General features: G+C 39.5%; 1 protein-coding gene across 2 annotated transcripts in view; it reads right to left on the bottom strand.

Annotated features, from left to right (window-relative positions):
* Positions 1–15,313, bottom strand: part of sorcs3a (sortilin related VPS10 domain containing receptor 3a) — a 315,141-nt gene that overhangs the window by 57,509 nt on the left and 242,319 nt on the right. For both annotated transcript variants that reach the window (XM_050045235.1, XM_050045234.1), the window contains exons 11-16: positions 14,730–14,832; positions 13,476–13,552; positions 10,137–10,228; positions 8,777–8,884; positions 4,647–4,764; positions 4,405–4,538 (exon numbers count right to left, since the gene is read on the bottom strand). In XM_050045235.1, coding sequence (XP_049901192.1) covers positions 4,405–4,538; positions 4,647–4,764; positions 8,777–8,884; positions 10,137–10,228; positions 13,476–13,552; positions 14,730–14,832 — 632 coding nt within the window. The remainder of the gene's footprint in view (positions 1–4,404; positions 4,539–4,646; positions 4,765–8,776; positions 8,885–10,136; positions 10,229–13,475; positions 13,553–14,729; positions 14,833–15,313) is intronic.

The following is a 15,313-nucleotide window of genomic DNA, read 5'->3' as shown; positions in this document are numbered from 1 at the left end:
AAATGCCATCATGTGACAGCCACAAGACGTATGTCATATTGAAATACAGCCTAAGGTTACTTTCACACCTATAGTTGTTCACTATGTTGCCAAAACACATGGAGTGTGACACAAGTGTAAGGCACCTGTGTTTTGACACCTTGCTGTCGTGCATATGTATTACCGTGGTTAACAAATAATCTTGCATAAAAATATCTATATATAGATGGCTGTCTAAATAACTTCTCATCAGGAGATGGAGTCAACTGAAGGTTAGCTCTTGATTTAATGCTAATATCACATATCTGCAAAAGAACCAGTGGGTGGTTGCCTTTGTTTTCACTTAGACCAAACTTTTCAAAGTTATATGGTCACTGCCAAGTTCCACTGACAACACAAATGAACTAAAAGAGCATGCATCTGAGTATTTTTTGTTTTTAACTCACAAATTTGAGTTTTTTGTTGTCCTCATATAGATCAAGGACTATCTAATAAAAAATGAGTAAACAAGACTAAGAATCAAATTGAGCATCCAACGTCAACTTTTAGTACCTAACAATTTTTGATAGTTTTTGCTACAATATGGCCGATACTCATAAAGTATAAAGATTTGATATCCAGCTGTAGTCTTTGATAAATCACCCTCTTGTACTGTATTTACAATATAATGTTGGAACTGCACTGCACCATCTTGCACAGCACCTTATTTCATACAAGGCTAATAAGTATGTACTTCAGATGATCATGTGGCAGACAGACTCTTCACATCTCAAATTACGTTAAAGGATTAAAGCTTTTTTCTGCACTGATGGTTTTTTAAATCCTCATTTTAGAATTTTAAGCATGCATCAAATAATTCCCTGCACAGAGAGAGACAGAGCAAGATAGACAGGCAGAAATCAGACTTAGTCACAGAAAGAAAATAGAACAAACTTTACATCAGTTCAATGGGATGCATTTGGCACTCTACAAACACTAACTGCTGTATGTTGGGATGGCGTTTCTTTCTGTTCCCTGTCATTACAAGATAAAAAATACAACCGTTTAGGATTTGCATACAAATTGAAACTATTTAAACCCACCCACATCGTCTCAACAGAATTACAAGCATGGCGAGCTCACAGACAGACACGACACAGACAGACATTATGAGCAAATTGTGCAAAACGATCCCAAACTTATCAGATTATTGGAAAACACACAGCAAATGGAGTAAATTAATGAGACACATGAATAGCATATGCAATGGATTCCACTTAAATGGCTGAGAATTGGCCTCCAGGATGAACAGTGGTAATGGTGTTTGTGTAGAACTCCTTTGTTGTGCGTGCTGCACGCTTCAATTGTTGCACTGTTAATTCTCTGATCACAACAAAAGACACACCCTGCTTACTGCTATGGAATAAATCACCCACTTAACATATTTTTTCTTTCCCATTTTTTTTAAACATGTGACCTCTAATGTTGTCTGTGTTGCTGTTGTTGTAATAACAACCTGTTCTCATTCCCAGGGCATCAAATACAGCAGCCTGGTCAGTGGCCCTTGGCTTTTGTTAGCAATGCACAAGTCACGTTGCAGCATTTGTATAAGACACACTGGGCTTTCAACTAACGCCAATATACTGCAAAACTTAAATTAAAAGCCTAGTCCCAATTAAACACCCAGTCCCTTTTACTAGCCTGGTGTGGCTACACACTTTGACGAATAAACGCCAGTCTCAATTAGATCTGGTCTGGTTTTTGTATAGAAGTTCTTTGAATGTATAAAACCAGGTTGTTGCCTACCTCAAATTATGTGTCTATTCCTCGATTACCCTGTGAGTTATTCATACTCCTTTAGTCCGTAAGGGTCCTCAGATCAAATGAATCAAAAGTCTGTTGGAGCTAGATCAAATTAATGATTTATAATTAATATATTATCCGAAGCCTAATTTTTAAACAAGTAATATTCATGCTGGTTCAAATAAACAATTTGATTGTTTTGTGTGAAAGGAATTAGGCCCACCCTATATAGACGCCCGTCCCAAATATAGGCCTGTTGATGGCAGTGATTTAAGCAAATAATAGCCTATTAATTGAAGTTTTACAGTAATCTTGTCTGTGGAAAGTAATGTGGTGTAAAGACAGAAAAAGGCCAGAGTGAAGGAAGGAGGGGAGGTGATTGATGGGTCAAACACACACAGGATTTTCACCCAGGAGGCAGGTGCTTGTGTATCATGTGAAACCAAAAGTCAACTTCTTTTTTTTTTCCAGCCACACGATATAGTGACTGGCATACGCACATGACGACTATGTCACATGGTGTACTTGTTAACACACTCTAATGAACGCAGTTATTTTGACCTAAACCATGATCATTTTTCTGAACCTAACCTATTAGATTTGTTGCCTACACCTAAAGAAGCTTTTGTGGCCAAATCTGCATTTCCTGTGAAGATGGAAGAAAGCCACTGTAGCATGTAACAACCATAAATTGGCACAGATACTTAAATGTCCAAAATGCTAGGAGGGTACCGGGAGCAACATAGATTGAAGCATAGGGCCACTGACCAAGCTGCTGTATTAGATGAGTTGAAAGGAGAACTACAGATGCACCGTATGCATTATTTTTTATCAGTTCCAATTTCTGATTTTTTGACTGATTTTTTTTCCACTGCTGACTTTAGATTTTCTTTTTTCCCAAGAACTATAATCAAATATCTTTGGAACTTTTCTCTAAAGCCACTGGAAACTTGAAATAGCATGAAATAGTAAAAATGCATATATGAAATCAAAGATGAGTGTCTCATTAAGCAACCACAGAAATCTGAAAAAATGTATGTTCATAAATATTAGAAACCCTAGTTCAGAAACAGTTCATTTGGCTGCTCAAACCATTTATTAGGACTGTCGGGGCGTGATCAATGCATGCTTGATTGACAGCTCCATGTCAGCTCAAGTATTATTACCATTTTATTTGATTTTAAAACCACCAGCATTAACAGGTTTTGCTGCTGCTGAATAAACCACCAAATCTATCTAATGAACCCTACTTGGTAAGAAAGCTAACTAGACTAACTAGCAAACCCGGCTGGACCATCCAACTGTGTTTTTATTTATCTATACCTCCCCAAATCTGGCACTAATCATTGTAGCATTTTCCTTTCACTTACATGAAATGGTTAGTATTAGCTTTTTGATGTTAAACTTTTAAACTCATTATCAAGTACCTCAGTAGCCCGTTATTGACATTGACTAGTCAGCTAACTAGCAGACCAAGGTAGACCGGCTATATTTTTGTTTTATTGAATTATATATCCCGGACTAAGAAGCTAAGTGTAACCCACTTCCATGAAATGGTTAGCTTTAGCTTTGCTATGCTACACCTTTGAGCTGAACATGTGCAGCATGGGAATGAATTACAACTTTTACAATTGAATTTCCCCTCGGGGATTAATAAAGTATATAAAATTAAAATTAAATTAAACTTTTGAGAGCGGGTTGTAGCAGCTCTGATTTACTGTTTACTGTTTATGCTGTCTATGGGACGTGAACCATCATGTGGGGCATGCATGTACATTTGATCAGCACAGGATTGGGTATATCTGAGACTGACCAGCCGGTCACCGGTCATGCCCGATCAAGCTGAAAATTGGCTGATTCCTGTCACCAGCCAATCGATCGATGCATCTCTAGTGAGAACGTGTTGTTAATACAAATCAGTTCATTGCCCGGCTGAGAAAACACGTCTGCGTTATTTCTACAAGAACACAAATCCATCAAGTTCACTTACATAAGAATATATCTGTGTATACTCAGTGGGTTTAATAACAAATGTGGTTATTAGAAGATCATTAAGAAAATTAAGTATGTGTAAGAAAAAAGCGGTCTGAAAGTAGAGCTCAAAACATCCGTTTTCTTTTCTAATCTGTGCTTTTTTTCCTCTATTTTGCACCAAATTCTGCTTATAAAGTTACAGGGTTGACGTAATGTCAGTGAGTTGTTTGCAGCTAAAGCAGGTGAGTTAGATCAACCTAGAGAGCATATTTGAGTGGACTGAAGAGCGGATTTAATGGAGGCTGGATGGATGCACTTGAAAATAACAAATGGCTACAGAAGGGTAGCTGTTTTTTAATTTTATTTTAAAACCCAAGAGCTATTCACTGGGCATAGCATTAAACTAAATGACCTGTTGATTTGTACAAACATTCCCATTTGGCAGCTGCCCAGCGGAAAATAATGAAAGTACTAACATATTGAAAAATTCTATAAAGATCGATGAAAAGACACTTCCTTCTAAAGGAGCGCTTCAACATGTGTGGCAGTGTTGGAGAGCAAACATTGTTGTTAATGAAGCTCTCCTTGAGCAGACAATGGAGAGAAACATAATCCCCCTTGATGATTACGAAGAAAGGAGCTATTGTGCAAAGGCGCACATCGTCTTACCATTCAAAATCATGAGCCCGACAAATACAGGACTCAGCTGAGAGGATTCTCGAATAGTCTTTTCCCAGCATGCAGTAGTTCCCAGGCCTGCGCTTCATGTATATCTGTTTCTGTCCCATCACGCATGGCTCACCCTGTTGGCACAACAAGCACCACTATTAATGTAACTGATATTTATTTTAATGTTATGAGCTTTAACACAGTCAGTGGCACTAGTTTATGTATGTGTTTATGTTTCTTACCTGGTTGTGCAGGTGCCAGGTTTGATAGTCTTCCTCTGTGCACTTCCTGCTAAAGATGGACTTGTAGTCTATCTTGATGAGCTGCCATTCAGAGCGGTGGCTGAAGTGTCCAAAAAAGCTGCAGAGGCAAATTATACAAATACTTAAAATCATAAGCAATGGATTTATGTCAGTGTATCAAAGCATTAAAATAATGTGACAAAGCTCTGTTTATTTAAGTAAAATTGAGTTTGGTACATCTTTGGTCCAGCATTTATAGTTTTAATGATCATTTCTATTGAGTCTAACAATACTGTACTTCCCAAAGCAGCTGCTGAGATCTGTTAGGATGCAATCACTACAGCAAAGTCAGATGGAGCAAGAACCAAGCAGTGATGAAACAGGTTGGAAACAAGCCAACAGTTAAGCCCCGTTATCATAACCAGTGGTTCCCAACCTGGGGGTCTGGACCCCCCGAGGGGCCCCAAGGAAATCCTGAGCAGTCACAAGATATTTTCAGAAAAAAGAAACATTTTTGTTTCAGAAATGTATTTTTTTCTGACTAATCTCTATTTTTACTTTTATGAAATACTGAATACTTCAACCCATTCTCATTCCATGGAGTAAGGGAAGGCAGCTCTATTCATAATGAAACAAAGAAAGAAAGAAACCCAATGTGCTTCACTTTTTTTTCTTTTACAAAAGAAAGGAACTTAAAAAGAACATCAAGCAAATGTCACTGAATGGCATACATTTAAAAAACATACATGAATACCCAAACACTCACACTACTGTTCATAGCTCTGAGTAAACAGATGGTTTACACATTAGCCCAAGGTTCTCGCGCATACATGCACACAAATATAAACACAGCATTCAAGGTCATAAAGGTTGTCAAATACTGACACTTTGTCACACCCCTTAGCAACTCATGGCAACATATCTATGTGACACACAGTAGAAACACAATGTAATGTGGTTAATGTTAATGTCACACGTAGCAACAGAGCTACTTAATTAGGTTTATAAAAAATATGTTTTGGGTTAACACACATTTGTCATGTAACATGACAGAATTACGATACATGAGTGCAACTACTGTACATGAACTGCGTAATGATACATTCAAACAGCAGTGACTTTTGGTTTCACACTGAACATGAACTTTGTTCTCCTTTAATAAATGTCTGGTTTGGTTTGACCCATCCAGCCTTCCCACCCACACTATGCAACCTCTCTCACACTTTCTATTATGTCAGTTGCTCTCAGCGTCCACTATGACCACAGATGGGTTTACACTGGAGTTAGCTGAAAGCCCAGTGCATCTTTTAAAGATGTTAAAGGGTGCCTTTGGCATTGATATCACACATCAAGGAGCGTGACAAACCATTGATATTTGATGCCCCAGGGAAAGAATGAGTTTGATGATTCCACCTTTTAAAGTTACAGTGAAAATGAAGTTAGAGCATCTTTATCTTCTGTAATAACGTGTACATTATGAGAGGGATTTAACCCTATGAAACTTGGAGCTACACTTCTTTTCTTGTGTTGCTTTCCGACGCCTTTCTCAAGTGTTTAAACCTTTGGAACCTGACCACATTGGTGCGATTTCTTTCAGAAACATGGTAAAAAAGGCAATGAGCAACTTGGTAAGAAATGTCCCACAAATTGCAAAAAATAATAGATTTAGAAAATTATTAAAAAAAAAAAAAAAACAGTGAAAAAAGAAAAAAGCTGGGGAAAAACTATCTTTACAATGATTATTATTGAATATTTAAGATTATGGTGCAGAATTATTATAATTTTTAAACACTTTTTCCAGGTCTTTTCCTTGCTTGTTTGTTTTTAACTTTCTTTCTATTTTTGTTTTTAACTAAGTTTCTTATTTTGAATTTTCTCTCTTAACAACTTTCTTGCAGTTTTTTTTAGTCATTTCTTGTTTGGTTGCTCATTGCCTTCTTCCCATGTTTCTGAAAGGAATCAGGTTAATTAAAGACAGACGGTCTGACATTTTGGCGTAAAAACACACAAAAAGAATTATTTGACACATTTGTGTATGTAAGAGGAGACAAATGAACAACTAACACAGGTACACAGTATTAATGTCAGTGTCTTTAAGGCCTCAAAACCCTTTTAACTTGAAGGGAATACTGCATCACTCTATGGTTGACTCACAACTAGGTCATAATCTGGGATGAAGGATCACAAGCTTTATTTTTAGGGCTCATAAGCCAAAAAGGCTGGAAACCACTGACACTATATTTGGAGGTGAAACTAAAAGTGAGCACACTCAAAATGTCTAGTAGTCGTAGCACAGGAAATCTGTGCACTTACAACTACTGCCAGTAAGGTATGGGTCAAAATAGAAACTGAACATTGGTCTGTAAACTGTGGTAGGTTTACAGAAGACGGATAAAGGAGATCATTTTTAATATTGCCTTCCCTTTCTCTTTCAAATAGGTTTGGTTAAGCTTGTGGTTTGTTTGAAACCTGTCTGGTCTTTGATGATTGAGATCTTTTGAGGGATGTCACTGAGTTCCCAAATCTCAGCAATGAACTTCTTTCAGTGATAACAAAACAAACCACAAAAATGGCACCAGAGTTGGAGTACACTGAGTTAATCCTTTAAAGGGCCTCAACACTTACCGATGTCACTCATCTTCTTACAATTAATGATAGATCTCACATGAACACACACACATCCTCTGTCAAAACTGTTTTGGTAATTTCACATTTGACAGTTCTGTTTTTGTTGTTGCTGTTTTTGTGCTCTTCTCACTGGTGGTGTCACATACTAATCACCTTGCGGCAATCAGTTTTGGCAATATCTGAATCTAAATGAGATGACAGTTGGGGAGTGCTGTGTTCCCAGTCAATCCAACCCGATCGCCAGAAAAAAACGTTGGCATTATACGTTTCTGTGAACCCAGGATACATTACATTTGCATGTTAATATGTAGGAGATACACTGAACCTTTTGGTCAATGTGTGGTTAGGTTAAGGCACAAGAACCATTTGGCAATATCATTTTTCTCAGTCGTGTGCAATACTAGTTCTCATTGTTATATCAAATTCAATTAGGCGCAGTCTGTTTTTCCACCATTTTAGGTAATTTTTAGTAACTCTTGTACTTATCGTACTACTATTGTTACTTTTTGAGGCACTGTTTTTTGCTTTTGCTCCTTGAAATCTTGTATTTTTGTATATTTTGCTACATATTTAATACTCTATTGTTGAGTGACCCTGACTCGGGGAACCCACTGGTTGTGGTTGTGAATCATTAAAATTTTGGTTACCGTACTCAGTGTTACTGTTATTTAAAGCATTCTCTGGCACAAGAATTTCCTTCAGGATAACGTTGTACTGAACTGAACTGAACTGAACTGAACTGAACTGAACTGAACTGAATGGTTGGGAAAAGATCATGATTTGGCTTTAAATACTTGGTTTTCTTGGCACTATCTCTGCTGGAAAAACAACTACGAGTCACCACAAAACACCCACGTTTGGTGCCTGGAAAGCAGCAGGAAGTGACTAAAATTATAACTGGTTTTGTTGTTTGTTGGTCTTGAACAGTCGTCACAGCTTGCCAGGCATCTCGCCTTGGTGACACACCATCCCCTCTACCTCCCAATGACAAAGTGAGCTCTATAATGATATGCATGAAACTTGCAAATGTAGCATATTTATGGTGTGCAGAAACACACAATGCCTATGTTTTCTTTTTGCAACTAGGCTGATAAATCAAACCTCATTAAACCAAACCCACAGTATCATGGTGCTAACTGAGTTTCAGGGGTTTTCAGGCTTCATGACAGCAGCCCTGTTAACGAGTGATTTCGTTTTGATCAAACCCATTTGTCAGGTGACCCAGTACGCACAAAGGTTTGACTAACAGCCTACATGACCCATTACCTGCCCTTCAGAAATGTGGCTTAATAAAGACTAAATACCACAGAGCTTTGAATGGACACCGTCTTTAAAGGTCCTTACTCCATCTGTCTTGCCTTTTTGCTGAGAACCCAGAGGGCTGAACAGAGGAGAGAAACACCACTCACCTTTCACTCAGCACATTATACCCTCTAAAAGGACAGAGAAATAAACACCTTTTAACACATCAATCGTCACCTTTTCAGATTCTCTGGACTTACGTCATGATTTGGTTCTCAGCCCCGGCCTCCACCAAGACTCCATCCACGAACAGGGGCACTGAGGAGAAGCTGTGTTGGGTCCACTGCCTCCCCTCGTCAAAGCTGACCCTGTGTATGTGTGTCAGAACGCATTCCCATCACAAACCCAGCAACAACGATGGCACGGAAACAGACGCTCTCTATTAGAGCCTGGTCATGGGGGATTTAGGTGGGGATCAGAATGACTGGCTTGTCTCAACAGACGAGTCTCTGAGTCTCTGTGCAATTAGCTACTGTAGCTTTGGGTAAATATCAAAAGGCTGAGCATTAAAAAGATATTTAAGAGACGGTCTGTGCGGTTATCAAAGCAAAGATGCACAAAACGGCTTTCAGAGCACATGCCAAAAAGGAAAAGAGCAACTTCACTGGTCCTGGGTAAAGTCTACGCAGGGGTGAAAAAAACAAGACCAGAATAGAACTGTTTCATGTTCAGCTACAAAACTGCAGAGGGAGAAGGAGACAGCAAAAAAAAAAAAAAAAAAAAAAAAAAAAATTGGACAGCTTTCATCATCGAGGCCTGGGCTCTATTGATTCTGACAGCTTATCAACATCGGTGCTGAAGTGAGAACAACTAGGAGTACCTGAGTGTGACATGGGTTGAAACAGTGCTGAGGCCTGTGCTTGGAAGAAAGAAAATCCCCCCATGTTGCCTATAAAAACCCCCATTGCCTTGATTTAGCTAAAAGCACTGACAACAGAGAAAGCGTTGACATGCACCTATTATGAGATTCAGACAGGGGAAGTGTTTAACTGAACACTGGCTGAGAAAGCAATACTGTTCCATAGCTGCTGTACAGTGGCTGTGGAGCTACACAGGCTTCTATCTATCTGTCATTTTTTTTCCACTTCCTCTACCATCACACTTAAATTGGTTGGGAGAAAAAAAACCCAGCAGGCTACACTTCAGTGGCTCTAAAACTAATTTCAGAATTGTTGCAAAAGCGACTGGAGAACAGATCTGGTCTCACTTGGATTAGCCTGCACTGAGGCAAAGCGTAGGCACCCGATTTGGCAAGAGGAAGGCAATGTGTTAATGAAAACACTAAAAGGGGGGGCTCAGACGGCTGGCTGCTAATGATAAGTGGCTTGAAAAAAATCTCTCAAATTAGACCGTCTATAACGTTTTCTTTCTTGTTTTTTTTATCCTAAGAGCCACAGTCAAAGTGCATCGCTAAATTGATCAAATGCCACATATAATATGTACATGGTCATATTTTTTCTGGACCGTAAGTGTTGAATGAACCTAAAAATAGCTGACGGAAATTGAAAAAGCAATTTAGGAAAGGAAGAGTGTCCAAAGAAGTTTCCTAAATGGACGTACCACAAGTGTCTGGTTGGCACAGATGGCTGTTTGACAGCGACGAGGGCCCCTCCTTTATCCAGAAACCACACATTATGCTCCTCTTCAAAAATCTGATGACACATGCAGAAATTCAACATTACAGTATTGATGCAAAAGGCAAAATATCACTTTCATAATTTACAAGAAACCCTGATATAAGCAATTGACCATTTGCTAAACCCCACCAATAAGACCTTAGCGACCATAAACATTTCTCGAAATAGGAAAGAGGCATGCATACAAAGAGTATGGAGGGTGGTGTCTTTACTCATTGGCCACGTTTACATGCACACTAATACACTATTATTTCAAATATGGTAATAATCCTAATTTTACACAGGTCATTTAAACAGCATATTCTGTTTAGATATTCCAGATTAGGAATAAAAAAAAATATATAGGAATTCCCTTTTTTATTTGAATGTAGCATTTTCTGATCACGACTTGTGGAATATGCCAGTATTTTTTGGGTTTTAATAGCACTTTTTCGACATGTATACAGTGCATTCGGAATGTCCGACGCACAGCCTCTTGTCTTTTTTCGGTCATCTTTTTGCGTTGTCATGGATACACTGTACACAAACCAGCCGGCCAACAGTGTTCCAGGCTGTGGTAGAGATGCACCCCCCAAAAGAAAAGCCCAGATTACTGGTCGAAAAAAGAAACACAACTACTTTTAAACATTATGACAGAATTGACTATGATCAAATTTTTGGATATGCCCATTTATCAAAACATCAACCTTTTCAAGCCTGTGTGTCAAAGGATAGACTTTAAAATCTTGTTACTTGTCTATAAAGCACTAAATGGTCTCGGGCCTAAATACATCTCTGATTTACTTGTAGGTTATGAAGCATCCAGACCCCTCAGATCATCTGGAACAGGTTTACTCAGTGTTCCCAGGATCAAAACCACTAGTTGACCACTAGTTTCTATGCTCCCCGCCAGTGGAACAAACTTCCAGGATATCTGAGGTCGGCTGAAACTGTCAACTCATTTAAATCAGGGCTTAAAACATTACTATTTACTGCAGCTTACCAGTGAATCAGATATGTAATTTATTGTTAGGATAATCTGTAGCTATTGTTTTTATATTTGTCTGCTGTTGCTTTTGCTTTGCTTTTTTTGCTGCACTGTTTTTAACTATTTATTGTCTTGCTTTTAGCTTTTGTTTTTAATGATCTCACACAATTTTATTGTTCCTTTAATGTTTTATTTTATTTTTTTTTATTTTTTTCTCTTGTAAAGCACATTGAATTGCCTTGTGTATGAATGGTGCTATATAAATAAAATTGCCTTGCCTTGCCTTCAAGAAGGAATGAAAGATTGAGGCTGTGTTTGCACAGTCAAATAACTCCACCACCAGTGAAAAACTTTTAAAAAAATCCTATAAAATCCTATATGATGCAAAGAAGTGAAATGACAGGCAGCTCCAGCCATTTCACTTTTCCATATGTTAAAGTGATAAACAACATCCTGAGGGATGTCAATCTCAATATGCATGTCTGCATGTAAATGGGAATATTAGTATAGCATTCATATTCATTAGCCAGGAATATATGTAGGAAAAAACTGAATATTTTGAGCATGTAAACACAGTAAGTGTCACACCTAGCAACAAATTAGTGAGTTTTGGGGCAGAACTTAATTCCATTTTCTTAAAGAGAGTCACCAGTATGTTTCAGTGAATGTGCTCTCATGTGGCTGTGGCTCTCTGGACTGACTGTGTTCAGTGAGAGGAGGAGAGCAGCAGCATGTTCAGTCGACCAATCATCAGCCAGACAGAAACGCGACTAAACTGTGAATGTGCATGTCCAATTACTGCTCCCCATTGTTTGTATGGGGAACTCCTTCTCTCTTGTTTTTGTTTGAGATGTATAACTTGACTATTGAAGTTGAGTTTTTTCTCAAAAAAAGGTCACAAGAGTGAGATTATCCCAGTGTCTGGATCCAACTAAAGCCCAGTTAAGACCAAAGATTCACAACAAGACAAAACTGTTTAGAACGTTGCAGAGAAAAGTTGCAGCGGTGTGAACTGGACGGTCTGCGCTCGACTCAAGCCGGCTGATGGCGTCACCTGCAACTCAGCTGGTCAAATCTCCGGTCAAAGCTCATGACTTGTTTCAACAGCCAGTCGGCTTGTAGTGAAGTCCGCTGGTTGAATCAAAACAGCCGCTGACTGCATATTTGCTTGCTGTGACAGGTGCTCCGTACCTGCTGAGCCCTCTGTTTCTGTCCACTGGTATTTTACATTATTGTGGCGTATTTATTATGAATACAGGTCATCTGATGCTTGTTTTGTTTATGTTTATTGCTGTTTCATCACTACTACAAATGCAACTGTAGCCTGTATCTCTCCACCACTATCCTCATTCATATTTTAAGAAGCTACAAAATATTCAGGCACAAAATAAGCTTGAAAAGCTGGAAATCAGAGCGGAAGTACAGAGAGTTGTTGCATAGAGTTCATACACCATGGCATCTAGTTGCACTGGTGTGAACCTGCAGGTTTTTAGAACGTTGCAGAACAGCGCATAGCAAGTAATTGCCTGTTTCAAGTCATCTCATCCTGAGTCTTTGGTCTGAGCTGGGCTTTACACTTGAGTTCCACAGTCTGCGCATCAGTTTTTAATAAACAGTCACTGATCGGGAAGGTTGTGACAAAGGGGTGGTTGTAACACCACTGCTTTCACCAAGACAGGATGACCTCAGAGTCAGGTAATACATTTAATGTATGACCACTTCCTTTGTGGTCTTGCATGTGAAATTGCACAGCTGTGTGAAGAGGTGAGCATATGATACAGCCAATACACTGATCTTAAAGTATGACAGTAATTTTTTGGACTGATTAGTACTGATACAGTTGAAGTTAGAATTTTACAACTTGTATTAAATTCAGACAGCATAAGTAAAATGTGAGGTATTTCATCGGGCTTGTTGTAACACCTTTTTAAAAAGTGTTACAAGAAGCCCCAATTACAACTAAACACATTGTATCTACCTATCTCACTGCTTTTTGTTCAGCATGCCAGCAGAGTTGGTGAGAAAAACTGATGTACTGATGTACTAAAATCAGCATCGGATGAGGTGAGGCAGGGAGAGACAGTGAGGTCTGTCCCCAAAGAATACTCTATCTGCCAGGTGACATTAGCAAGCTTGACAGGTGTTGCAACGGTAACAAGGGAGGTGGAGCTTAGCAAAGTGTCAGCTAGGTTACATAACAATACATATACATTCGGAGAGCCAATGGCTGTTCTGTCAACGTGTCAAACTGTTGTGCAAGTCTGTCAGTTGGCTTGATCCGGGTGTGAAGCTCACCTGTCTCCAGCTATTGCCAGCGTCAGATGATATGTACATGCCAACGTTGTTGTACGACAGCTCTGCTCCAATATTTCCTGCAGTGGAAATGCCAACAGAATATGTAACACAACAAAACTGCAGATCACACAGATAAAGGGCCATGTGTTTTAAATACATTCTGCCAATCACACAACGTCTGTGATTAATCCATTCCTCTGGCTTGAGTCCCAGACCAGCTTTCTGTCTCCTATTCATGTGAATAATACAGAGGAGACCCCAGGTTAATTCTTATGGATGCCTGCATCATTCAGGCAACATAATGTGAGATGTGGAGGAGGGCGGGTGCCTACTTCGCTCTGGCAGTTTGCAGTGTTACAACACAATGCCTCCAAAGCTTTTTCCCTGCGAGTGTGCAGCGAGTGAACTGACTTCTGCCGTTGATCTGCTCCACTATCTTGGCCTCGGCTCAGTAAATAGGCATGTGTTTGATCTGGATGGTGTTTGTCATGTTGGTGAGATGATCTCTGCACCAGCTGACGTCTTAAAAGGCGCAGCGGGCAAAGTGAATCACGGTGCCAAAGCAAAGGCTCGGCCAGCAACACACAGACACACAAAGACACACTGTGCAAGCACAGAAGCCGAGATGTATGTTTATTCAGCATTCTCACACACCAAAGACAAAACAGACGGATCCAAAGACAAACACACACTCACGCATGAACATACACACACACACAGCAAAAGGCAGACTTCTTTCTGCTAACACCACCATTGGTGCTAACACATCTATTTCGTCTTAACTCATCTCTCTTTCTTTGCCTCAACTCTTTCAAATGCTCTTACACTCGCAGGCACACAGACACCGCCTTTTCTCACATATGCATAATTGGCTGCGTGATGTGACATCAAAACAGATGGACATGTGAGCCACACCATATTTGCTTGTGGAAGAAGTGGAGATCCTGCAGTGCAGTGTGCCCAGTGAAGCTCAAAGAATCACTGAGATAGAAGTTTAAGGGGGAGGGCACAGAGGGGTCATATCGGAGCTGCATTAAATAGTCTACCTGACTGGAAGGATCACAGTACAACTCTTCATCCATATTACCTTGCTTTCATCATTTCAAATAGAAGTCTGTGCTCAGAATAATATGTTTGTTTTTTTCCCAAAAGAAGACATTAATCACAAACAAGTTGCTGTAGCATAAATAAGTATCATCCTACGATTTATCAAAGTGGGTTTACTTTGCGTTTGTGTTGAGTGTTTTGTCTTACCCGTGGCGACTATGATCCCTGGTGCAGAGCTCTTGGTGGAGATTGTTCCAGACAAGTAAGGGTTCTCTGACGTTTGCAGCTGGAGATGGAGTGAGCAGAAAGGCTGCAGGAGAAGAATAAACATGGAAAGTTAAACGGAAAGGAATAGACTGACATGGGTGTCAAAATAGTTTATATTCATGTGAAAGCCCCCTTTACACCTTGCATTATAAGGCATTTTGGGTGATTGGATTGCTATCAGATAGTGCTTGAGCACATTAAGGTACAGGTGCAAATGCACCCAAAACACACTGAGGACTAGAGTTGGATCCATTTAATGTTTTGCCGGTCTGGTCTGGTTTGCGAGCTTAAACCACTGTGCCAAATTCAACTTTATGCATTAAATGGACTACACTAGCGCCTTTCTAGTATTCCGACCACTCAAAGTGCTTTTACACTACATGTCACATTCACCCATTCACACACACAGTTACATAATGGTGGCCAAGGCTACCATACAAGGTGCCACCTGCTACTCAGTACATTCACACACTCTCCAAATCAAAGGAACAACCACTGTGAGCAATTTGGGATCTTGACAAAGG

Source organism: Epinephelus moara, chromosome 5 (genome assembly GCF_006386435.1).
Source record: "Epinephelus moara isolate mb chromosome 5, YSFRI_EMoa_1.0, whole genome shotgun sequence".
NCBI lineage: Eukaryota > Metazoa > Chordata > Actinopteri > Perciformes > Serranidae > Epinephelus > Epinephelus moara.
Note: the sequence above shows the minus strand (reverse complement) of the source record. Positions and strands in the feature narration are given on the sequence as shown.